The sequence below is a fragment of the Mustela nigripes genome, chromosome 11 (genome assembly GCF_022355385.1).
Source record: "Mustela nigripes isolate SB6536 chromosome 11, MUSNIG.SB6536, whole genome shotgun sequence".
NCBI lineage: Eukaryota > Metazoa > Chordata > Mammalia > Carnivora > Mustelidae > Mustela > Mustela nigripes.
This window is the reverse complement of record NC_081567.1, coordinates 35,127,443-35,154,434: the sequence shown is the minus strand read 5'-3', so window position 1 is coordinate 35,154,434 and position 26,992 is coordinate 35,127,443. Positions and strand designations below refer to the sequence as shown.

The window sequence follows — 26,992 nt, the reverse complement described above, 5'->3', positions numbered from 1 at the left end:
ATCTCTTCAAATAAATAAATAAAATCTTTAAAAAAAAGAAAGAAAAATCACTGAGCCGCGCCTAAGTTTCTTTCCGCAGAAGAAAAGCTGGCCAGTGTTTGCAAATAACTGAATTCTCAGAGATGATTCCATTCTTCCTTTATACTGTTCACATTTAAGATTTTGAAGTCTTAAGAACTAGTAACCTTATTTACAGGAACCACCTCCTTCCCCCTTTTTTCAGCAATGAGTGGAATGGTAAAGCTTCATTCTTCCCCTTTGAGCAGCTTTCTTTCAGGCACCAGCAAGGACTGAGTTGTTGAATGAAAGCTGCTTTTCTGTATCTAGAAGGGGCGTCAGAGTACAGACTGCATGCGATTTCTGAGGACAAGGATTATTGCTTGACATTTTCTATACAGAGGCTTCCTTTTGCCCCAAAGGCACTATGTGAAATGCCACCAACATGTGGAGGGATTCCCTACTTCCTCCTCTATCTGTTTAGAGCTGCAGCTGTCTTGCCCTGGGGGCACCGAAGCTATCGGGAAACAGGATTATTCTGCTTGATTCTGCCACTAACCCCCACTCCCCCAACCTTTTGATTCTTCTCTCAGGATAGAGCATGCTATCAATTTTCTGTTGGTTGTTTTTGTATCTCACCTGGCTGCTGGTCATATGAGTCCACAAGCATTTCCTGGGTGATGGCCAGGGAGCCATTGTGGGGTTCAGGGGTAATGCCCAGAAGCTTACACATGAGTGGGTAGATGTGGATGCTGTCAAAAGGCTCAGCTACGTGATTCTTCTTGAAATCTGGCCCAAAAGCTCTGAATATGGTCTTCATGTCCATGTGGACATTATCAAAGCCATGATCTCCCTTGTTGAAATATATTATAAGTCGCTGAAAAATAATAACAAAAAAGCCATTTTAGATTCCAGTCCCCTGAAAGAAAACTATCCTTATGTCATGCATGTCAGATCCATGAGATCTTTGAAAATTTAAATGACAAGGAAGCACACTGCTCTACAGTGCCAAAGAAAAGAGGAAGGAATGAAAGATCTTTAAGAAAGAGAATAAAGAAAGCATAGCCATTAGACACAGCAAGAAGATAATACTGACAATAATAATAATAATAAGCTCAAACACAGTATCTCCGGTGATGGCCTCATGTGTTTTGCAAGCTCCTCAATCCTAAAGAGAGAAGAGGAACACCTATTTCACTGTGCACACCAAAGCAGGCAGGTGGATGGGGATCTGAGAAGTGTATTCAGTGAGAGGCACTGAGATTCCAAGAATTTTCTGCCTAACGGCCAGTTCAGAATGTTCCCTATTCCCTCAAAGCTGGTTGGTTCTGTTGGGAATGTGACTATTGCATTAAATCCCTTCACCTCACTCTCAGCTTGTTATGCCATGAACCAGGCTTACAAAGAGGCCAGTGACTGTAGAATCTCTTCTTGGCAAGACCTTAGCTTTGGGCACATATCATCAGTGTTCTGGGCTGTGTGAGAGATTGCAAAATATCAATAAATTGTTGCATTTTGCTGTGACTATTTCCACCAATATTAAACAATAACCTTATGAGTTTTCTCAAACCTGTTATACTCTGAATTTGTAGCAATATGGGAGTATACAGATTGCAGACATGATTATAATGTTTAACTCCTGTCCGTAGCCTAGGACAAGCACTCTCCAAGCTATCCCTGGGATGGTCTTCTGTCATGTGATGTTTAAATATCACCTAAACTTTGTTCTGCCATGAATTATTAGTTGGTAGTTTACAAACATCAGACCACCTCACTTATGTCTCACAATTAGCCTTGATTTTGGTATTTTCTTCTTTAGATTTGCTTATTTTTCATAACAGCTTTGTTGAGATATGATTTGTATACCATATGTACAATTTGAAGATTTTAAAATTTTTCTCAGAGGTGTGGAACTGTCACCACAATCAATTTTGGAACACTCATCACCCCAAAAAGAAACCCTGTATCCTTCAGCAGTCACTCCCCATTTTCTTCTGACATCAACTCCCTATTCTAGACAACCACAAATTTGTGATCTCTCTCTATATATTTGCCTATTCTAAACATTTCATTTAAATAGAATCATACAGTATGTAGTCCTTTGTATCTAATTTCTTTCCGTCATCATAGCATTCTCACAATTCATTCAAGTTATAACATGTATCAGTACTTTGTTCCTTTTTTTTTTTAAGATTTTATTTATTTATTTGACAGACAGAGATCACAAGTAGGCAGAGAAGTAGGCAGAGAGGCAGGCAGAGAAAGAGAGGAGGAAGCAGGCTCCCCGCAGAGCAGAGAGCCCGATGTGGGGCTCGATCCCAGGACCCTGGGATCATGACCTGAGCCAAAGGCAGAGGCTTTAACCCACTGAGCCACCCAGGCACCCCCTACTTTGTTCCTTTTAATGGCAACATAATATTCCATTATATGGATATACCATATTTCATTTATCTACTTATCAACTGATGGGCAATTGGGTTGTTTTCACTTCTTGGTCATTTTGAATGATGCTGCTATGAGCATTTGTGTATAATTTTGTGAAAATGGTTGCTTATTATTTTCATTATTAGTTTTGATATGTGCAAAGGGGAACCAGCAGGTGGGTTTTTTGGTGGATCTACTTTTAATCCCAAATCACTTCTCTCTAGCTTTGGTTTATTCTCATTAAAATGGGGGAGATAAGAATATCTTTAGGGGCTGGGAAAACAAAAATGATATAATTCATGTTAAAATTTTAGTACAGCGCTGAACATGGCCTTGGTCAGGGAGGGATGTTGTCATTATTATTACATAGTGGTAACATGGGACAGGGTTGGTTGGGTGGGATGTGGGGTTGGGGATGGGGAACACTTAGGAAACAGTGGATTACAACTTATATTTTCATTTTTTTTCAGACCTGTTCCTCTCTAGAGGCTGTCTCCAAGACCCAAGATGACTTTATTCATTTTAGAATCAACTCACCCCATTGATGTTATAACCAGAGTCAGCATACATCACGATTGGCAGGACCCGCTGGTGTTTAGCAAAATGGAAGCGTTCTGGGAATTCCTCCTTCTTGTACACATTGAGATGAGGGTGTGCATTCTTCAGCGCTTGGTAAACGGCTTCCTCTTGCCCTGGTTTGGGCAGGAGCATCCCAAAGCCACCATAATCCACAATGTCAAACTTGACTAAGTCCCTGAACTTAATGTAGTTGGTCAAGAGGATCTCAGTGACGTTGGGCTCCTTTTTCACTGTGGTCATGCCGTGGTCTGATGTGATGATGACATTGAGGTTCTTGGTCAAGCTGTGCCTCTCAATGGCTTCCACCAGGTACCCAATGGTTCTGTCGATTTGCTGAATAATCACCCTTCTGTTCTCTGTCTCAGGCCCGAATTTGTGTCCCACATTATCTGGCTCTCCATAGTACAGAGTTACAAAGTCAAAATCTTCCTTAGTGAACCAGTTCATGACAATGTCAATGTTCTCCCTCCACTCTGTCTCATTGCTGTCTGGGTGAGTGTAAGACTCTACAAGGGACCGCTGGACAGCCTCTCCTTTGTACTTCGCACCTCCTCCAGGATAGTGGAATGATGCTGTCTTCCTCCCCTGCAAGGATAAGAAGAAAATTCTATCAGGACTGTTTCTCATATCTTTTTCATAACAAGTGAAGCCTGGCTTGTTGATGTCCCTGCCCTAGTCCAGAGACATAGAGAACATGGGAGCCTTGGAATCAGATGGCGTTGGACTTCATTCCTGGCTTTACCAGGATCTCATCAAATCTATAACACCATTGCAAGACATGCTATTATTTTATGTGCTACTAAAAAAAAAGTGCTGCCAGTGAAACCATGATACTCCACTGATTGTAAGATGCACTCCAGCTTCAGAGACGGCAAAATGAAAAGAAGTTCTTTGGAATGGAGGAAAAATGGTACATTCTGTTTTCGTGATGGTGAGTGAATTCTTTAATCTCTTATATTTCGTGTTTCCACATGTAAAATGCCAAAAAGTTGATGTTATTTTTGTGAGGATTAAGTCAGCTAACTTTAAGATAAAGTGGTAGAGGTTGTGTTTTGGCATGTGGTAGGCATTCTTTTCTTTGCTTCCAGGTATAGCAAACCACCACAAAGCCTTCCCCGATGTGTGTAGTGAACACTTAATATGTTTGCCAGCCCAGCACCCACTCCCCCTCCAATGGTTCAGAGAACCCTGACTTCCCCTAGAGACTCTCCTTGCTTCATGGCTGATTTGGGATGTGTTATTTCCACATCAGGCTACAGAGGTGGGATTTGGTTGTGGCCTGGCCAATCAGAGGACACTACTTCCACTGGCCACAGCAGTTGGGTCAGCCTTGGGCCCATGTCCCAGTCAGAGCCAAAGAGATTTGATCTTGTGACTTCTGAGGAGGAGGAATAAGGGCTAGAGGAAAGCTTTGGATCACAAATCAGGTTGTTTTAACAACACACACGATTTCAAAGTAATGAAAATATTCTTAAGTGATCCCCCAAGCAGAAAGGTGGCTGTTGACAAAGTTTGGTAAAACTGTTAGGAAAAAAAAGAATTTTATGTTTGCTCACCAATGAATTAACAATGAGATGGGCACATCTCACTAAGTCCTGTTGTTGTAAAGCAGCTCATTGATCAGGACATGGCACATAGTAGGGGCTCAGTGGATTTTGGTTTAATGAATGAATGTCCTACTTATCTGGGGAGCAAGTACTTTCCTTTGTCTCAGTAAAACTATTAGCTTGAAGGCTGTACTGTGACACTTCCTCTACCACCCAATATTTGGATGTTCTGAAAAACACAAAAGTTCATTGATTTTAGTAGAACTAAGGGTGATGTCACTATATTGATTTGGTATGGAGCATAAATGACCAGGAAGATTTTTGGGATAATGGCACCTGGGTTGTGGCTATTTGGTTGACAAATGAGCAGAAAATTATATCCACGAGTAATGACAAAACTTACAATGTACTGTTTGAGAGAGAGAAGCAGGAAAGCAATTTGGAAGTTGTGAGGGATGCTGTTGGTTTTCTACCCAGATCCCCTTTTTGGGCCAGTGCACTCACATTCACTTCAGCTGTTCCATGTTCTGGAAAATTACCTTCAGCTAAGTGGCCAAATCTTGCTTCACTTGGTAAGGTGTTCCATACTGCTTCTTCACTCCTAGGTGCCTATGGCCAGTGATTGACTGATAGGAGGACCAAAGACCAGCTTCCTTGCCTCAGGATGGGATAGCATGGGGGTGTAATTTAATGCTCCAGAGCTCTGTGGGATTAGGCTGAAGCTGATCTCTAACTGCAACCACAGCTCCCTTCTCTTCTTTCAAATCCTATCCTGTCAGTTTCCCTCACTCCCATCTCCTGAAACTCTCCCTTAGTGCCTTATATTCACCAAATCCCTGCCTCAGGCTCTGCATTTAGGAAGCTTGAAATAGGATAGAAAAATTTTAAAAAGATTTTTATTTATTTATTAGAGAGAGAGTGTGAGCACAAGGAAGCAGTGGGGCAGAGGAAGAGGGGTAAACCAACTTCCTGTTGAGCAGGGAGTCTGACGTGGACCTCAATCCCAGGACCCTGGGATCATAATGGAGCTGAAGGCAGACACTCAACCAATGGAGCCGCTGTACCCCAAGATAGAAGTTTTTTTTTTTTTTTTTTTAAAGATTTTATTTATTTATTTGACAGAGAAAAACACGGTGGGAGAGAAAACATAAGCAGGGGAAGTGGGGGAAGGATAACAAGGGTTCCCACTGAGCAGGGTGCCTGATGAGGGCGTTGATCCCAGGACCCTGGGATCATGACCTGAGCCAAAGGTAGCTGTTAAATGACTGAGCCATCTAGTTGCCCCAAGATAGAAGTTTTAATGCTAAATACTTTTCAAGGCTCCAGAAGCTCTGCTATCCACTCTTATAGGTGAAACATTGGGCCCTCTGGCCTCCAGCGTTCATTTTCTATCATGTGATTTAATTTTATTTTCTTTAAAGTACTTTACCCAATCTGAAATGATCTTAATGTGTTTCTTGTTTACCGTCTATTTCCCTTCCTTAGAGTGTGAGTTCCATGAGATCAGGGGCCATGTTGATTTTATTGACCACTCTTTTTCTGGGACATAGAACAGGCCTGGCTTAGAGTAGGTGGTAATTGTTGGTTAAGTGGATTTTGAATGAATGCTGAATCACATCTCCTTTTGTGGGTGCAAAACCCATCCTATTCTCACTCCTGATTAACTTATGTAAAGAGCTACAGAAGCTCTTTCTTTTTTGGGTTCTAGCATCTTATTTGTAATCTCTTCAGGCAACACATTTTCATTTTTGATAATAGAATTTCTATGGTTGCTTTAACTTGCAAATCCTCTAATATTTATTTATTGCATTTCTGATTGGCATTACTTATAATTCTCAGTTTTTAATGGTGGTACTTTGTTTAACTTAATATAAATTGACTTTGCTCTGAAGTATGGAATTGACTGGAAGGATAAAACTTTCAACATTTTGTAGAACACAATTTGACTGGCTATTTTATTATCTAGAATAAGATGACATTGGCATTCTGAGGGACTTAGGCAGCTCTGCATATCCAGTTGACTTCTTGATGTTTGCATGTTAAATCTCAGAAGTTCCTAACTTGAAATTGTTTTCTTGTGCTGTGTTCTCAACACACACCTTCTTTTTATTTTTATTTTTTTAAAGATTTTTATTTATTTATTTGAGAGATAGAGAGAATGAGAGAGAGAGAGAGAGAGAGAGAGTATAAGAAAGGGGAGGGTCAGAGGGAGAAGCAGACTCCCTGCTGAGCAGGAAGCCCGATGTGGGACTCCATCCCGGGACTCCAGGATCATGACCTGAGCCAAAGGGAGTCGCTTAACCAACTGAGCCTCCCAGGCGCCCTCAACACACACCTTCTTTAAAGATATTTCAAGCTATAGTCTTAGGAAACTGTGATTTTTTTTTTCACTTTGCCCCCTAGGGATTTTAAGAGTTAAACTGTTACATGAAAGAAGCTCCAGAAAGAAATGTATGTTTGAGTGTGTACACACACACACACACACAACTCTATTTATTTGGGACCCGGGATAATCAAAAGTGCTATTTTCAACAAATACTTCTGAGAAATAATCTGAGCATTTAATTGGATGCAAAAGAGTGGGTATTTACTATTCTACCCTTTAATTAGCATAATCAGTGTTTCCAGTAGCAATAGCAATTGGAAAATCACTGGTTTTATTAGGTTCATTATTCTCCCTTAGTGTAGTGTTGCATCAATGTGGCTATTACTCTTAAGTTGCTTTTTTAAAACAAGAGTTGGTACTTCCTATAGGCAATATCCTTTGGTTTTGTACAGAGTCCACCAAACTCCTCAGAACTAATCATTAGAACAGAAGTTTCAGTTTGGTTTTGTGTTTTGTCTTGTCTCTTCCTTTAGGACAGAGTGGATAGTCACAAGGTACACATGTTTTAGGAAGGCCCCCGAACATTTCATCATGGTTGTGCTTTGGTGGAAAGTATGTATGGTTTTGGGGCGCCTGGGTGGCTCAGTGGGTTAAAGCCTCTGCCTTCGGCTCAGGTCATGATCCCAGGGTCCTGGGATGGAGCCTCACATCGGGCTCTCTGCTCAGCAGGGAGCCTGCTTCCTCCTCTCTCTCTGCCTCTCTGCCTACTTGTGATCTCTGTCTGTCAAGTAAATAAATAAAATCTTAAAAAAAAAAAAGAAAGTATGTATGGTTTAGGGAAAGGAGTTCCTCCTTCTAGGAAGTGATTGGGTAGAAAGACATGGACTCTATATATGTGAAATTCAGAAGTCAAGGTTGATCTGAGTTGTTTTCATTGCTTTTCTGGGCTCTAGAGGAGTCACTGAACAGAAGGAGCCAGACGGCCCAGATTCTATTTTCTCCCCCTCCCACACCCTTTCACAGGTCAGATCATTATTCTTAGAACCTTTATGATGCATAATAAAGACATGGTTTGGGCCAATATTGGAATGAATTATCTTGTTATTAATGCTCTAGGCAGAAGCAGCTGGCATCATCCTGCTCACAGCTCTTCCAAGTTTGGAAGCTATTGTCTATGAGACTTGGTTTACAATGAAAATCATAGCTGCCCTCCCCACCTTCTCTCCAAATCCCCTCCTGGTTGTAGCCTACCATGGTCCTGATACAGACTTTTGGAAGCCATGGGGTTCTCACTCAGATTATCCCCCACCATTTCACTCCTTAATATGCTCTATAGCTCCTCCACAGAAAGGTAATACATGCTCCTAGGTTTTTATAGTTTTCCTGGGTCTTAAAGTTATGGCTGCCTGCCCTTCTCTGAGGATTAGGACTTCTTAACTTGGTGAACCACTTCAGCCATTAATTATATTCTGTTATCAGGCATACTCATTTAAAATCTGAGCTTGCTTTGAATGGACCCTCTCTGTTTATCCCCTGACCATTACTGAAGTCCTGCTGGAGTGTGGATATGTTCTTGGATGTGAATAATGGACTCAAAGGTGGCCAGGAATCCCATCTTTTAGGCATCATCCACAACGCATGTCAGTTCTTATGTATCTTGTTAGACTCTGGCAGCATTAATGTCATGGAAGGAAAACATTTTAGTCCTATTAAAGGTGGATGCATCAATCTCCACAAAGCCCACCTGGAGAAGGATGGATTTTCCCAGTAATGGTTAGAGGTTAGGCCACTCCATTATAGTTCTGCCTGGTAATATAGATGGACCCCTGAATGACATTTAGGGCCATTTGGTATGCTGTTACTATGGGGCTGACCTAGGGCCACAGGTTTGCTCTGATTGCAGCAGCTTTCCTGCCAACTCCTCGGGGAGCTGGCCAGTGGCCCTGTCCCATTGCAGTGGTAGAATGAGATATACCAGCTTGATTTTCACTTGCCAAACCCATGGCGTGTTGTCAATCGTCTGGCCCTGCACCAGATCCTGTTTTTGCACAACCACTTATGCATTCAGCAAAGAGGAAGAACACTCTGATTATGAATTGAGCAGAAGGAAACACGTCCTGAAAATAAATGGCAATGAGACAAGAACCATGAATAAGAAAAACTACAGGAAAGAATGCTACCAGAAACCTTGTGCCAATGAACAAATAGTGTAGCAAGAGACTAGAAAGACCCTGGGTTTTGAACACTAAATTAATGAAGACCGCCCAGACCTCCCTAGGAGCAAGACAAATAGGTGATTCACTATAAAACCCATGGCTGAATGTTTCAGCCAAGGAAGTAATACTATGTTATAGTTAAGAGTTAAGAGTTGCTGAACTCTGAGTGAGTTAAAATCTTAGATTTGCCTCTTGCTAGCTTTGTAACTTTAGAAGTTACAAAAAAGTTTGCTCACCTGTTAAGTGGGCATAATCCTAATACCTACTTAAGAACTGTTATAAATTGGGTGCCTGGGTGGCTCAGTGGGTTAAGCCGCTGCCTTAGGCTCAGGTCATGATCTCAGGGTCCTGGGATCAAGTCCCGCATTGGGCTCTCTGCTCAGCAGGGGGCCTGCTTCCTCCTCTCTCTCTCTCTGCCTGCCTCTCTGCCTACTTGTGTTCTCTCTCTGTCAAATAAATAAATAAAGTCTTAAAAAAAACTGTTATAAATTAATAAATGTAAAGCACTTAAATCAGTACTAGGCACATAGAAGGTGTTATTAGTGTTATTTTCTTGAGGGGGCAGAATTTATTTGCATGGTTTCTGCCTTAAAGTGAAAAAATGTGACAGAAGAGGAAGGAATCTAGAGCATAACAGTTAAGGGGAAAATAAAGCTGAGATAGAGTCACTGACAACCTCCTCTGATTCATTTAGAGCTATGCTGTCCAGTACGGTAGTCCTTAACCACATGTGGTATTTAGATTTAAATTGAAATTAATAAAATTTAAATGCAATTAAAAATTTGGTTCCTCAGTCTGACTAGTCACATTTCAAGAGCTCAATAACCACGTGTGGCTAGTGGCTTCCATGTTCGACCATGCACAGTTGAACATGTCTATCATCAAAGAAAGTTCCATTGGATAGTTCTGGCTTAAAGCTGTAGTGACCAGCTGAAGTGCTAAAATGATTCAGCCTCCTTTAATGACTAATAGTTTTTGAACATTTAGTTTTCAGCATGTTACATGCATTATCTCAGTTAACCTTCGTAATGGGCTTAAGAAGCAGGGACTCTGACAATCTTCATTTTATGGGTGGGGCAAATCAAGCACAGGGAGGAGGGTTTTGCCCAAGGACAGGCAGCTGGAGAAAGGTGGAGCTGGCCAGATCCTTCTCCAGGAGTCCAAGTCCACAGCCTGCCTTCTGAGAGGCAACAGTACCACCTTGCAGCAGGACACACTCTGTATGCTGGAGCACAGAGATGGAGCTCCAGTGCAAGGGGATCTTTGGAGCAAAGTGGTGTCTTGGGGAGAGAGATTCTACTCTGAAGCGATGACTGTGGAAGCTGTTTAAGAAAATACAAAGCTGGGGACGCCTGGGTGGCTCAGTCATTAAGTGTCTGCCTTCGGCTCAGGTCATGATTCCAGGATCCTGGGATGGAGCCCCGCATCAGGCTCCCTGCTCGGCAGAAGGCCTGCTTCTCCTTCTGCCTGCTGCTCCCCCTACTTGTGTGTGTGCTCTCTCTCTCTCTTTCTCACTATCAAACAAATAAAATATTTAAAAAAAAAAGAAAATACAAAGCTGACAGCAGTTTTGGGGCGGGGACTTTTATAAACATGTAGCTCTGATTTCTGCCTTTTTGAAGCAATAGTAAATGGCCACTGGAATTTTTTCAAGTGAATGTTCTCAGAGCTTTTCATGGTCTAAAGATTCATTAAATGGTCAGCTTCATTCTTAAGGGCTTTTATGCTTAAGTCTGAGGCAAGAGTATAAACAGATATTTATGAAAAGGCTGCTGAGTTCAGATCCTATGGTGAGCCTTGGAGGTACAATCATGATTCAGCCAGACTCTGCCCTCATAGAGACTCATCAATTGATAATGGTTAAATGCATATTTCATTTAATGCTTACATAAAATCTATTAAATAAGCACATCATCATTATTCCCATTACGCATTTAGGGAAACATGTTTAGAGAAGTTAAGTCACTTTCTCAAGGTCACAGCTTCCAACCCTCATCCCACATGCTTAGGAATGAGAGGCAATATCCCTGGAAACCAACCTAGGGTTTCTGATAGTACCTGTCTCTGGGCTGTGATCCAGAGGGGGAGAACCCCATTGTCCCACCACTCAGTCTTGTTCTGTGTAGTTTTGAAGGAGTACTTCCATTGTGTCTCTGTATTAAACATCATGTTGTGAATGACTCCGTGATCTTCAATCCAGCGACCTTGGGAATGAAAGAGGGAAGGTACTGATAAGTTCTGTGAATGGATGCTGCTAGGGCTATCAAAGTGATCTTAAGACCTCTCTCAATACCCTTCTGGTCGGCCTACTTCTTCTGGGGGATTTTTGCTCGGGGTGGCTACCCTGGGGCTTCTGACTTGGTTTTCTGGAGGTGCAAATGTTGGTAGGCATAAAGGAAGGGCTAATTGTATCTCACAACTGCCAGACTGGATTTGTTCCTGGAACAGACCTCAGAGTCCTGGAGGAAGCTGGGATTGGCTGTGGAACCTGATATGGGAGGGAAGGCAGGGCAAGGGGAGGCCAGATTACTTGGGTTGTTCTGTGTCTAGAAGGTAAGAGCCTAGAATTTGGATATTTCCTGTGGGATGATTTTCCTTATCTTCTGCTTGTGATGATCTGATTCAATATTGAATATCCAGTGGACCTAATTCTTGGCAAACATCCCAGGGTTTACCCTAGGACTCCCATACTGTTTGAGGAAAACAACGGAATCAGGAAGGATTTCTAGACATAAATGGCTATAGACTTACTTCTCTCTACTTAGGGAAAGCAGATGCTGGAGAATGTGATTAAGCTAGCATATTCTTGAAAGCATAAGAATTGAACCAATATAGGAAAAAACCTGTGGTCTTAAATTGTACCAGGGAAAAGAGGAGTGTGTGTTGGGGGACACTCTAAAGAGTGAACCAAAAGATCCAAGGGGACAGCTGAGTACACTTCCTTACCTGCTGGGACAGAATCCTCTGGGTGACCCTGCTGATTATAATAAGATAGTGACGATTTCTCCTATTTCCAAGTTAAATCAATGCAGGACATACTGTGACCAGAACTTGATGGTCACGGGAACCAAGAAGGGAAAGCTCTCCACTAGCTCAGACTCATTGCCAGGCTGATGGTGGGTAAAATCCCCCTAGGATGGCCAAGGCTTTCAGGTGGGAAGAAGCAAAAACAGTTGTTGCTTTAGTGTTTCTGTCTTATAGGTAGATCATGCCTAGGGGCACTGAAAAGAAGTTGTGCTGCTGTCAGGGATTAGGGCTTTGGGGTCAAGATTCCTGGTCAGGGATCAAACTGGATGGTCAGCAGGGGAAGACCATGGACTTAGAGCCCAAGAGAGCTGGGTGCCAACCGCAGCTTGGCTTTTGAACATAAGTGTGAACTTAAATAAGCCCCTAACCTGCCTGGCCTTGGTTGCCTGAAAAATAGCAGGTAGTGTTTGTGTGATGAAAGTATGGTACATATTTACTGTCATGTCATAAAAACCAACACATTTCCTAAATTTATAGGGGGATTAACTCATCTCATGCTCCCAACAACTCTGTGAGGTGGCTACTATTATAGCCCCTCTTTTAGAGATTTCCTCCTTTAAGGAAATAGGCACAGAGTTTGCTCAAGATCATGTAGCAGAACTGGCCTTTGAACCCAGGAGGCTTGGTTATAGCCCATGCTTTTTTTTTTTTAAATAGGTGAAATTCATATAGCATAAAATTCTCCATTAACATTTTATTTATTTATTTATTTAAAGATTTGATTTATTTATTTGACAGACAGAGATCATAAGTAGGCAGAGAGAGAGAGGAGGAAGAAGGCTCCCTGCAGAGCAGAGAGCCTGATGCAGGGCTCGATCCCAAGTCCCAGGGATCATGACCTGAGCCGAAGGCAGAGGCTTTAACCCACTGAGCCACCCAGACACCTCTCCATTAACATTTTAAAGTATACAATTCAGTAGCATTTAGTATAGTCACAATGTTGTGCAATAATCACCTCTTTCTAGTTCCAGGGCATGTTTATCACCCCAAAAGGAGACTGTACTCAAGCAGTCACTCCCCCATCTCCTACTAGCCTCTAATCTTCTTTCTGTCTCTATAGTTTTACCTGTTCTGGACATCTCATAGAAATGAGATCTCACAATATGTGACCTTTTGTGTCTGGTTTCTTTTACTTAGCTTTATGTTTTCCAGGTTCATCCATGTTGTAGCATATTTCCTTGTTATAGTGTGGGAGCTTTCTCATGGCTGATCCATGCCATATCATAGTAGGTGAAATGGAAGCGCAGAGACAGTTCACCCAGGGGTAGCTTGCTTTTGCCTTGGTTTTTTTTTTTTTTTTTTTTTTGCCTGCAAATCCTGGATTCTGTTCTTTGTGACTCTTCCTGGCTAGTAAAGAACAAATCACTGGAATTTACAAACATCTGGCACTTCACCTATTCTAGTATTTATCCATGGTATTTTATATCACCAACATTAGAATCAACTGAACTGCTTGTTAAAAAACACAAATTCCTGGGGAGCCCGAGTGGCTCAGTTGGTTAGGTATCTGCCTTCGGCTCAGGTCATGATCTCAGAGTCCTAAGATTGAGCCCTAAGTCGAGTGGGACTCCTTGCTCAGCAGGGAGTCTGCTTCTCCCTCTGCCCTTCCCCTCTGTTCATGCCTGCGCTCGCTCTCCCTCTCCCTCTCCCTCTCTCTCTCAAAAACAAAACAAAACAAAAAGCAACCAAACAAACCCTCACAAATTCCCTGGTCTCCACTCTAGCCCTTGCTGAATTCACACTTCTTGACTGAGGTCTGGGAGCCTACATTTCATAAGCTCTCCAGGTGGTTCTAGTGCCCCCTGACATACCCCACTGACATGTCAGAACCATTGTTTTAGGAACTGTTAGTCATTCACACATACATGTGGGTTAGTTCTAGCAGACTGCCCATTACTCCAAAATTTGGGTTGACAGTAGTTCACCTGAGGGACCAAAGTGGGGAGAGGCAGCTGTCAAAGCCTGGAGTACTCCAGTATCTTGGGGAAGCAAAGCCACTGGGAGGATTTGGAGGAAGGATTGGAGGAAGCAGAGGATGCCATGGACACAGAAACTCCCCCCTCCTGGACCTTAATGATTCTGGCTTCCAGGTTCTGGGATCCAGATGTCAGTTATAATATCAGTCAAGTAGACTAGCTTGGGAACCAATCACAGAACCATTTTCCACTCAAAGAGATGTTACCCAGGTTTCAAATACCTAACCTAAAATGAGTTCAGGGAGCATGACTCTTCTATTCTGTGGCATGGTTAGTCCCAGTAATTGCACAAAGGAAACTGTCTCCATAGTGTTTGGTTTATTTTCACCCTGACACTTAAAGGCATGTTCTACATCCAGCCAGCAGCTGGGACCACTAGTGACCCAGCAGAAATTTCCACTGCCCCTTTGGTTCCATCTTCCTGTTGCTCTAGACTGTTTATCCTGGTTAAGGACCACTTCTAGAATGTGGGTAGAATAAGACAGAAGAGGGGAAAAGCTAAGAAATGAACAGCTGCAGGGAGTGGCAATCAGTTTTACTATAACTGCATTTTCAACTCTGAAGACAATCAGTTACCAGGCTGGAAAGCTGTGTGAAGGCAACACTGTTGACCATGCCTGGGGTTCCAGTAGCTGCAAAGGAACTGGTTTCACTTGGGTCAGATGACATAGCCCTTACTACAGTACAGTGCTACAGAAGGGGCACTGCTCTCAGAGACGGGACATCCGGGTTTGGTTTTGGCTCTTGTAAGCACTTGCTTTCTCCCTGGGACCTAGTTTTCTCCCTGTAAAATGAGAGAGTTAATGATTTCCAAGGTCCTTTCCAGCTTTATCCATTCTGAGAGTCTGTCATCCATGTCATTTCAATGTCTGTGATGTGGAAGTTAAAAAGGAAGTAGGATAAGCTCTCCTAGAGAACGTGATTCCTGCTGCTTGCTAATTATGCTTTAATCAGGGTACAATACCTACTCCCACACCATGCCATTTATGGCGAAGTGTGGGTAAATTCACCCAACTGAGCCTCTCAGGTGTGGGAACCAACCCAGCTAGATTTGACTCCCTTTTCTTGATTCTCAGAGACTGACATTTATTTATTTCCCAAATACTTGCAGGGTGAATTTAGGAAACCATCAAGTCTAGTGTTGGATCCAAATCCTCTTTCTCAAACGTTTGAGCCAGGTATTATCCTTGATGTCCCAGGGCATTTACAGCCTAGGGGAGAGGGGAGAGAGAGTTAAAAAAAGAGAGAGCATGTTCTGGAGTACCTGCAATGCTAGCAGGCACCTTCTTGTAGGATTCCCCTTCTTGTAGGCCTTGCTGAGAGGCAGGTCTAGGCACCGTATTTGTACCATGTGGCATCTCCTCCCCACATTCAGTTGGTTGGTAAGAAACCCAGTTCTCTCTCTCAAGACTTAAACCAAGAGATGAAATGACTAGTCATCTGGTGGTGGGCTCTGAGAAGCCTACCATGATGGGCCATGAGCAGAAAGAGAAAGCTGGTGGTGAGCAAGTGAAACAGAGAAAGGAGAGTTCCTGGGGCTGACTGGAAGGACACTGGACTAATGAGAGCCAGAAACATAAGGTCTGGTTTCTCTAACTCCATAACTCTAACTCCATTTGCCATCGTCTCTCGTTTGGTTCCCTTGCTTGACTTTGTCTGGTAGAGCCTTACAGGGCAGTCCTTTCCCTTGAGCTAATGTGAAAGGATTTCTATGTTTTATGGCTGTTATTCCCTGACATAGCTGGTGAGGAGTGCTCCAATGCTGAATAAAGTGCGGTGAGAACACAGAAAAGAGGGGATCAGGGAAGGCTTCACAGAGGAGGTGACATTGGAGCCTCATAGAAGGCAAGTGCAAATGTAGTCCAACCTTGAACAACATGGGCTTGAATTGTGTGGGTGCACTTATACAACAGATTGTTTTTGATAAATACACTACAGTACTGTTAGTGTATTTTCTCTTACTTATGATTTTCTTTTTTTTTTTTTTTAAAGATTTTATTTATTTATTTGACAGAGAGAAATCACAAGTAGACGGAGAGGCAGGCAGAGAGAGAGAGAGAGGGAAGCAGGCTCCCTGCCGAGCAGAGAGCCCGATGCGGGACTCGATCCCAGGACCCTGAGATCATGACCTGAGCTGAAGGCAGCGGCTTAACCACTGAGCCACCCAGGCGCCCCAACTTATGATTTTCTTAATAACATTTTCTTTCATCTAGCTTACTTTATTGTAAGAATATAGAATATAATATATAAAATATGTATTAATTGTCCATGTTATCGGTAAGGCTTCTGGTCAATGGTAGGCTATCAGTAGTTAAATTTTGGGGAGTCAAAAGTTATACATGGATTCGACTATGTTACCACCACTAACCCTCATATTGTTCAAATGTCACTTGTATCTGCCATGATTTTTAACTATTAAAACTAAGCAAAAACAAACAAACAAACAAACAAACAAACAAACAAAAAACAAAAAACTAAGCAGTTCCCTGCTTGGGTAGAAGTAGATAGAGGTTGTTTTATAATTACCTGCCCCAGTTGTATCCATTGTCAGTTATGCCGCTGAAAGGATTATGTAGCCTGAGATTGCTTAGTGCTTTTTTGTTAATGACCTAAACTTCTCTCGTGATAAGCACTTGGAAATAAGTGAACAATATTGTCCAGTTATGTTGTTGTGGACAAATGACCAGTTTGGCCATTGTTAGATGGCTTGAGAGAGAGTTCCAAAGTTTGAACTAAAAATAGGGTTTGGCATCTACCCAGTAAGACTGCTGAAGTTCTTTCCTTTTTTGATTATGATGATGAAAAAAAATGGCTGAGATGGTGCATGACTTGCTTTTTCTTATCATCTCAGTCCTGGATTCTTGGCCCAGAAGCCCTGCTCTAGAACTTGCAAAGTTTTTGGTTTTTGCCACTGTTCTGGGCTATTCCTTGGATTGTGATAGATGAAAACCACTCCTTTTATTCCCTTATCCTAAGGTCAGACTGACCTGACTTAGACTGTAGACCTAGATTAGACCTGTCTAGATGCAAACCTTCATGGTCATTCAGATCATATGAGAAATGGGTGCCTGTGCAACTGATGTGGGCTGTCATGGAGTGTCATTGGAATTGGGCACACATGGCACTCATGCCATTCCATCCTGCTTATACTTTCCATTTAGCATCCATCTCATTTCCTCTTGAATTTCAGATGATTGCCTACAAATATGTTTTTTCTATTAGTTTACAAGCTTCCTAAGAGTAAGGTTATGGCTCATTTATTCTGGAGTCTCCGTGGCACAAAGCATAGGGATTTACCCTTATTAGACATTCAACAAATATTTGTTGAATTTAACTGATCAAACTTCCTCTTACCTCTGCCCCAGTTCAGGTATGATCTGAGCAAGTAGGAGATAGAACCTGATTTAGTCTGAAGTCATTTTTGGGAAAAAAGATATTTTAGTGGGATTAAAAGAAACCATGCCATAACTTAATAACTTAATAAGGGCGTTCCTCCCCCTCTCTTCCAAACATTTGCTCTGTTCCTAATTTTCAGATGTAACAGTGTATATTTATAGGTTGTCCACTTGGGTGTAGATATACTTTAATGCATCTATTTATTTAACAATAATTTGAGGAATTGCTATGTGTTATTCTCTAATTCCTTTAAATTAATCTACTGTATAAACTATAAGCATATCTTCATTTTCCTTCTGATTTGTGATTCATTAATTTCACATTCCCAAAACCAAAGAAGAAAACAGCTTGTTAACCAGCTAGTATGAAATCAGTGAGGAAGAACAGTTACCAAATCAAGTCAACCAACCACCTTAAATCAACCCAATGTTTCATTCTTGAGCTGACAAGCCCATTGAGAACCACAGCCAAGACATGAATGGGAAACAGCCCCCACTGATGCTCAAAACCACACTTACTCAATTTTACACACCCAGAGTGCCACCCATTGATAATCCACTGGACCCATAAAAAAAGTACTTGAAATGAGGACAGGTAAGCCAATCAAAATTTAAAACCTTTTCAATTCCTGCTATAGAATTGGCTTGTCTCCAACACTAGCACTTATGATGGCAGCCCTTTTTTGGACAGAAAATATTAAACCCTAGCATGCCATTTTACGAAAAGGCTCTTGCTCATGTGTAAGTGCAAATAAAAAATGCTGTTGTTGCTTCTTTTTGACATTGCTTTTTAATTATGGCTATCCATAAATCATTTTATCCTTGAATAAGGCTTGAGAATGGCCCTAAGGCAGAGGCATGATTCTGTAGGAACTAGGCCAACAGAGAGTGGGCTTTCATACTCTCCACCTCTTCCTTTAATCTGCTGTCAAAAACAGAAATTTTATCTCTTTGAGTAGCTGGAATCAGTGGGCAGTGCTTAAATTCCACCTGGGAACTCTTTTAACACATAGTTCTAACCTTGTCCTGCCTTACTAACCACTGTCATGGAAATGGAATCTGTCCTCTGCATTTTTTTTCCTCACTTCATTTTCTCCTCTGACCACTATAGTGAGTTGAATTGATACCCCCCCAAATTATAGGTCCATATTCTTATTCCCAGAATGTTGCTTTATTTGGAAACTAGGTCTTTATGGATGTAGTTAAGGATCTTGACATGAAGAGATCATCCTGAAAATCATAACATGAAGAGATTATCCATGTTGGCTCTAAAACCCTTTATAAGACGCAGAAGAGGAGAGGACACAGAGAGAAAAGGAGGAAGCAGTGTGACCATGGAGGCAGATACTGGAACGGTGCAGCCACAAATCAGGGAATGCTGGCAGCTACCAGAGCCCGGAGAGGCAAGGAAAGATTCTCCCCTAGAACTTGTGGAGGAAGCATGGCCCACTGATACCTTGATTTTGGCCTTCTAGCCTCTAGACTTTCTGTTGTTTTAAGCCACCCAGATTATTGTACTTTGTTACAGCAGCAACAGGAAACTAATACATCCATGCCGTGAGTTTCAAGTGTTTCCAACTTCTCTTACTCAAGGCCTTGGGATTTGGAGCAGTCACGATTTTTGTCTCAGTTGCTGTGGTGTTTGGGCTGACACTTTCTCCTTTGTAATCCATAGTCCTGAGACATCTACATCTACATTCTACATGTTGGAAATTAGCATCATGACAAGTTAGGAAATAATCCTAGTTTTCCAGCCTTCCTTTTTTTTCAATTATTTTCATGACTTCCATTTTTCCCTTCTTGTGGAAATGACTGATGTTGGAAGCACATCTTTTCTGTCTCCATCTGTGAGTTTCTTTGCTTTGTTCATCTGTGTTTTGGGGGGAACTGTTTTGGGACTTAGAGGAATTTTTCAATGGAGAGTTATTTCTGGGGAAGCAGGATGGGAGCTGATGAAGGTCTATAGCACCTTCTAACTAGGTTTCCAACAACATCTACTGGGCTTGTATTGTTACCAGCGGCAGAAATTTAATTTCCTTTACCTATCTCTTTTACCTCTTTCAAACTCTGTGTTTTTTACTGGTTAGAGTCACATGGGTGACCTTTGGCTCTCTGATTATGTGATTTGTATATTATACATCTAGTCCAAGGTTTCTCAACTAGGGGGTGATTTTGCCCCCCAAGGAACATGTGGCTATGTCTGGAGACACTTGGTTGTCACAACCACGGAAGGGATGCTGCTGGCATCTAGTGAACAGAGGCCAAGAATGCTGCTAAACACGCTATAAAGCATAGGACAGCCCCCATAAGACAAAGAATGATTTGGCCCAAAATGTCAGTGGTGAGACATTGAGAACCTGACCCTAGTCTTAAAGATCATCTAAGTACATTTGGCTGTGCTTCCTTTGCTCCTGTTTCAGGTGGAAGGAGAGTCATGGATTCATGATGGGTTTTAACATCTGTGAGGAATTTTTACCTCTTACAAATTGGTTTTGGGATAGAATGTAAGCAACTTATCATTTGTGTAAATTGTGCCTTGTGCACCTCCAGGGGATACTACCCACATAGCATTCATGAAAATAACTTCCCTAGAATGGTGCTGTACACAGTCTATAGAGTTACAAAATGATGGCTCTAGTTTTGGGGTTGCCCTGGTGGGGTTCTGGAATTAGGAGAGACTTAATTTCTGCCTGGTAGGGAAAATGATCCTATCAACGAGTACCCTTTCAAGGAAGGAGAAAATGTTGAGCAGAGAAGACCTCACTTTTATTATTCTCAACCACCCTCCAATTACCAGAGTCCCCTTTTCACCTCTGATCTATATCTATTTGACTAGATTTAAGATTGTCAAATTATAATATCACAGCTTACATTTTCCATAGCCTTTGTCTGAATCATGGTGGTGATAGCTTCTTACTGTCAGTAGGTTCCTTGGGGGAGAAAAATATATGCTGCTGCCATAAGACTTCCTATCCACCCACCACTTGCTTGGCGGGATTTCCTTAGTTTCAGCAGCATAAGTTATTCTCCCTGGTCCTCAATCACTTTGCAATAAAAACTGAGATTGCAGAAATGTTCACTGTCATTACCAGTGATGGAGCAGTAAGTACAGGCTTCTGGAGAGGGAGAAGGAATCTGGTGATTTAAACTAGCAGAATGAGCCGCTAACCCTCAGAGAATGGCTTTTCATTTTGGTGAGATCTGAAGGGAATTGGGACAGTTCGGAGAGAGTAGGGGGGGACGTGCTGGGAGGTGGCTGTTGCACGTGTGGTTACTGAATCCACAGGGAGCCCATGCCCTATGAGCCACCCCACAGGTGAAGGTGTGATTTGTTGGGACTGAGTACTGGACTGCTGGACTGCACACCCTCATCAAAAGCCCCATCAGGCTGAGGAAACTGAGGGATAATACATGGGTGTTGTTCTAAGCCGTTACGTTTGTGGTAACTGGTTCTGCAACCATAGAAAACTAATACGTCATTCTATTTCAAGAAACTTCCAGGAGCTGTGGCCAAGCCTGTGTGTGTGTGTGTGTGTGTGTGTGTGTTGGGGGTGGGGGTGATGAAGCCAGGTGGGAAAGGTGGGAAGAAGAAAACATCTTATCTTATCTTATAATGACTCATTTCGTGGGGGAGGGAGCGAAGTTGATTAACATGCAGGTCTGCCCAGTGCCCAGTGTTGGGGAACCGGAGGGAAAATGTTTCCCCCAGAGCCAGGGCTTGCTTTGCTCTTGGGAGCTTTGATTCTAGATAGGTGCCCCACTTCCACCTCTTGCAGGTGGTGCTGCAAGGGCTGATAGTTGGAGGAAAAATGCACATTCTTTGTAAGGATGTAGATTGTCCCACATGGAGAGCTGATAAGGTAGGACATTTCAGAAATCCTCCCTCCCTCAGTTTTTTGCTGAGGACTTTGTCCTCTCTGCTTAAAGGAGAGGATGCCATGGAAGAAGCATGGACGGTGGGTATTTCTCCTAAGCTCTGTCCCATAGAGGAGCTGGGGTGCAGAAAAAGTTTTTGGGGGGACACAGCTGAGTGAGAACACATTTGCCTGTCAGATTCCCTGAACTGTCAGAGAAAGGAAACAAAAAGGCAGAAGGATCCACAAGAAATGGCTCTTCATCTTTCTCCCTGGCAGAGCCACAGAGAAAAGGAAACACCACCCCTGCCCCCCGCAAAAGATCCGTGGGATCTGTTGGATCTGGGAACATAGGGGACATGAGCCTGTGTCGTGGGCCAAGCCCTGTTAAGTGGCAAGACCTTGGAAACACTTAAGTGTAGTTGGCCACTGTACCAGCTTACAGTCTTAAAGGGGATGCTCAAACAATAATTGTTGAATGAAGGAATGAATATGTTGGAAACCCTTTTAAAAAAAACTCTCCAGGAAGACTTTCTTTACCAGTATCAGGGAAAACTGATGAGGGCCATGTGACCTTGGCTGTGGGGTGGGGGCTGAGATATCCATATACCTGACAGCACCCAGCCATGAGGAGGTCCGGCTGCCAGATGAAGGCAGCAGACGCTGTAGGAGGCCCAGAGTTCTGATGCTGGGCAGCTAAGTCAGTTGTCTTAGGGAGGCTTGCTCATGGGTCCTTGTGCCTGGGACGTGGCTTTTCCTGGCCTTGATCCTTGCCTGAGACCACCTGGCCCTTGCCCCTTGATCTCTGTCTAGGAAGCTTAGAGGAGTGGCCACATGGCTTCTCGGACCTGAGTCTGTGTTGGAGCTGTGTGTAATATTGAAGCTGAGAAGTGAAGCAGTGTGACAGGTTCCTCCTCATCACCTCTCTTTCCTGTTAAACTGCCTGGAGGTGTTCGAAAGAATACCAATTAATTAGTTGTTGAGCTAAGAGAGTCCCCTTTATCGTATTTTGTGTCAGGCCTATACCACGGAATCTGATGAGGTCTTTGGGTGCTGCAAGCATGAATTTTATCCATTATTTTTTCTATTATGGATGATTCTTTCCCATACTGGAGTCATACAAAGGTCTGCTTGAGCCCAGCTTATGAAGACAAATGCTGAGAATTTTACTTTGCCCGGGGTGGCCTCTTGTTTCATTAACAACATACTCAAGATATATACTTGTTTTCCTGGAAGCTATGAGGATGGGCAATATTCAGAGGGGTTTGGAATGATTACATAATTAGAATCAAAGACACTGGTGGGTCATAGTCATGCTGGAGGGCAGGGATTGAGAAATCAGTGTCTGTAACCATCCAGAGGTTGGTAAGAATCTTACCTCTGTCCCAGAAAAGATTTGTATGTCTTTGAATCCAGATATCTCACCTGTAAAGAGTGTAACTGTCCTGACTTCAAATCACAATTATAGGAATTGAAGGATTTGATGATGATGGTACCTGCTTAGCATTTTCATAAGCCAGGTATTAGGTTCTACCATTCAAGGCAGGGGTTTCCAGCTGGAGGCCAGTTTGCTCCCTGAGCAGACATTGGGCGATGTCTGGAGACATTTTTGGTTGTCACATTGGGAAGAGGGGGTGCTCCTGGCATCTATCTAGTGGGTTTACAGGCCAGGGATGAGCTTGCTATTCCACAGTGCACATGATACTCCCCCTACCCCACAAGAGAAAAATCTGGTTCCAAATGTCAATAGTGCTGCGGTTGGAAAACCTTTTCTAAAGTTGAAGCATAGTGAATGTTCACCTGCTCAATAAATGGCAAGTCTGCTTATAAATAGAGGGTTCAAAAGAGCATGTTCTTTCCACAGTGGGCAAATTAAAAAGGTGGTTTGGTGTATAGCATTTTGTTATTTATAGGTAATACATTTCACATGGTCCAAGATCTAAAAAGTACACAGGGGTTACAGTTCAAAGTCTCCCACCCCCTGCCCTTCCTGGAGGAACCAGTATATCCAGTTTCTTGTTTATTTATCCAGAGGTCCTATACATCTATAAGTAATTGTATGCACATATGTATACATTTATATTATATGAACACATATAAACACACACATTCTTTGCCTCCTGCTTTTGTCACTTAATCCATTTTGGAGATAGCTTCCTATCAGAGCATAAAGAACTACCTCATTTTCCCTTTTAAAGGTAACAGATTTTGCCATTCCATGGATGTCTGGTATTTTATTTAGCCATTCGCTTATGGGTGGCTAGTTAGCTTGTTTTCTATTTTTGCTGTGGTTACGAATGCCAATGCAATGAATAACTTCGTATGTACACTGTACATCGTTTTCTACCCAGCAGATATATATATCTGTAGGATAAAGTCCTACAAGTGAAATTGCCAAATAAGAAAATTTGTATGTTCCTGATTGTATTGGTTGTTGCCAAATTACGCTGCATTGCAACTGTACCCATTTCTATTCCCCACTGGCAATGAGTGTAGGAGAGGAGTTAGAGTGATTTTATAATTTTTAAAATTTGCTCCTACTGTTTATATCGTCTTATTGAAAACCTTCTGGGAATAAATAAAAGGTGGGCATGCCTTATAATATTTTGTGCCCATCATATTCTCAGTGTTCAGGGACCCAGAATCTGCCCATGGGAGATCTTTTAAGTATTATAAAGTTAATGCCACTGGGAAGTAGCACTCACTTTCTCCAGAAAAGGGCTATTTAGTTCCTGTTTCCTGGCACTAATAGTTCCCAAATGACTTGCCTCTCAAAGAGTTTACATATAGGAAAATCTCTCTCAGCAAATATCCCTCTGAGTGGTTGTTCAGCTTTATTTTTTAAGTTTCTGATTCAAGGGCCCCTGTGAGAGTCTGATGGAAGTGATAAAACCCTCTTCTGAAAAACATACCAGCAGTTTTGTCTCATTTCAGAGGCTCCTGGAGATGCCATGGACCCCAAGGGAGTGGTTCTCTGGGTAGGGATGAGGCTCACCCTGCCAGGCACCATTCTTTACCTCATGAGAGGTAGTATCCATGTGGATCCCAGGCTCATAGCTGGGCAGAACTTAGTTCTGGGTGGCTAGGGACATACTTGTTCCAGACCTGGCTTCCCTCTTGCCCACTTCTTGGCCAAGTGACTGATGAGTTTTTCAGCCTGAGCTTTAGTTTTCTCATCTGTGGAATGGGGACAACACTTGCTTTGCAGTACTTTTGTACTGGAGATGTAGAAGCCAAAGCACCTAGCACATGCCCAGCTTCAGGCCCATGTTGGAGGAACAGAAACAATTCTTATTCTTCAGTGAAATCCATTGCATTTTGGCAACTGGGATTCTGGAATGACCACAATCCTTCCTCTCACAGAGACCTTGAACATACCCTTCCCTCTGCCTGGAATACTTTTCCTTTCTCTTTGTCTCCTGAGGTCTCTTTCTTTCTTTCTTTCTTTTTTTTTTTTTTTAAGATTTTATTTATTTATTTGACAGACAGAAATCACAAGTAGACGGAGAGGCAGGCAGAGAGAGAGGAGGAAGCAGGCTCCCCGCTGAGCAGAGAGCCAGATGTGGGACTCGATCCCAGGACACTGGGATCATGACCTGAGCCAAAGGCAGCGGCTTAACCCACTGAGCCACCCAGGCACCCCTCCTGAGGTCTCTTTCAGTTCTCAGTTCAACTGTTCCTCCTCAGCCTTTTCCTACCTCCAATTTCAAGTCAGGTTCCCTTGCTGTCTTCTGAAGAAACTCTCCTCTTCCTTCTCAATGCCTCTCCTAGTTGCAGTGAGATCTGTTAGTGTATCTTCTTGTCTAATGTCTATCTCCCCCATTTGGACTACATGCTCCGGGTGATCTGTGGAGACTGGTGAGGGCAGAGGCCCTGAGGCAGTTGGGGGCTGGGTGGAGACATAAGCAAATTATCTTTGTGATCTGGAGAGAACCGAGTGAAGGGAAGAGAGATGAGAGCGGCCAAAGGAGAGTGGGTCAGGGGCCAGGTCATGGGACTTTCTGGGCCACAGAAGATAATTTTGAATTCTCTTCAAAGATAATATTGATGGGGCACATGGGTGGCTCAGTTGGCTGTGTCTACCTTTAGCTCAGGTCATGATCCTGGAGTCCTAAGATCAAGTCCCATGTCAGGCTCCCTGCTGAGTGGGGAGTCTGTTTCTCCCTTTCTCTCTGCCCCTCCACCCGACGCATGCTTTCCCTCTCTCTCTCAAATAAAGAAATACAATCTTTAAAAACAAAAACAAAGGGATGCCTGGGTGGCTCAGTGGGTTGAAGCCTCTGCCTTCAGCTCAGGTCATGATCCCAGGGTCCTGGGATGGAGCCCTACGACAGGCTCTCTGCTCAGCGGGGAGACTGCTTCCCCCTCTCTCTGTCTCTGCCTGCCTCTCTGCCGACTTGTGATCTCTGTCTGTCAAATAAATAAATAAATAAATCTTAAAAAAAAAAAAAAACAACCCAAAACCAACCAAACAAAAAAATCCCGAGAAAAGGCCCATAGTATTGCTCCACCTCTTCAATAATAAGCCAGGGAGCCATCTAATCTCATCTAGTTCTCTAAAGTTTAATTTTTTATTATTTTTATAAAGTTCTTTTAATGATTTAGTTTTGGGAAAGAACATTAGTCAACGTGGATGGAGGGTGGGTGGGCCTGGGGAGCAGGGAATGGGGGCTGGAGAGGCTGCAGCTATGGTCTTGATTCTCTCTGCAGGCTGGTGCCCTGTAGCCAGCAGGGTTTTAGAAACCATAATATTCTAAGCTAGTGCTTCTTCCAGTTGCATGAATTGCCTCACTCTCCCAAGGGCTGACTGAAATTGGGCTCTGTTTCAGGGAATGACAGATACGGGGGCTTCCACCAGCATTGGTGGACTGGCTACAGATTGAAACTTACCAGAGATGGTGGTGAAATGGGATGGGGAGGTCATGGTCACAAAGGGTGGCGTGAGGTACTTGGCCTTCACGCCCTCCCGGGCCAGACGGTCCATATTGGGGGTGTCCACATCCTGGTCATAGTTCCAGCGGAAGCCATCGAAGGAGATCAGCAGCAGCTTGTTGAAGTTCTTCCTCCCGGGGACAGGGTGGCAGCTGGCCCAGACCAGCAGGACAGACAGCAGCAGTGTGAGGACCCCAAGCCCTGTCATGCCGCAAGCACCACACATCACAGAGTTCATGAGCATGCTCCCATTTTCTCCCTTTTTTATCTGTGGTTGAACAAAGTCCAAATTGATAATTGTGCCTGAGCTCTGTTGTGGATTAAAACACCTGGAGTGTAACAAGATGTCATATTTTACGTGATGAAAAGTTCTGGAAATGGATGGTGGTGACGGCTGCACAACATTGTGAATGCATTTAATGCCCCTGAACTGTACACTGTAAAATGGTAAAAATGGTAAATTTTATGTTGTGCATATTTCACCATGGTAATAGAAATCAAACCATGTGAAATACTTTGGACTTTGATGTCAATTCTACTATTGTGAAGATTTGGGGAAAAAGACTGGTGTTGTCCTTTGCTCAGTATATTCTGTTTTTGTGGGGAGAACAAATTATTGTTTTCATTTTGACTCTGAAAGCAGCCACCAGGGATTGAGGACCTAAGAGAGCCAGGAACTATATACACATTATCTATTCCATTTAATTAAAAAAAAAAAA

The 26,992-nt window shown here is 42.8% G+C and overlaps 1 protein-coding gene across 1 annotated transcript; it reads right to left on the bottom strand.

The window, feature by feature from the left end:
* Nucleotides 1-273: 273 nt before the first annotated feature.
* On the bottom strand, nucleotides 274-26,481 carry LOC132027111 (ectonucleotide pyrophosphatase/phosphodiesterase family member 7-like). The gene is made up of 5 exons (XM_059415887.1): nucleotides 26,232-26,481; nucleotides 11,148-11,293; nucleotides 2,959-3,585; nucleotides 637-874; nucleotides 274-323 (listed from the first exon to the last, which is right to left on the bottom strand). The coding sequence occupies exons 1-5, from the start codon at nucleotides 26,479-26,481 to the stop codon at nucleotides 274-276; spliced, it is 1,311 nt and encodes a 436-aa protein (XP_059271870.1).
* Nucleotides 26,482-26,992: the final 511 nt, after the last annotated feature.

Coding starts and splice junctions, on each gene's coding strand:
- LOC132027111 (XM_059415887.1), bottom strand. CDS start 26,481: ATGACAGGGCTTGGGGTCCTCACACTGCTGCTGTCTGTCCTGCTGGTC. Junction 3,586..11,147: donor GGATCACAGCCCAGAGACAG/GTACTATCAGAA, acceptor TTATCCTTGCAG/GGGAGGAAGACAGCATCATT. Junction 875..2,958: donor CTGGTTATAACATCAATGGG/GTGAGTTGATTC, acceptor ATTATTTTTCAG/CGACTTATAATATATTTCAA.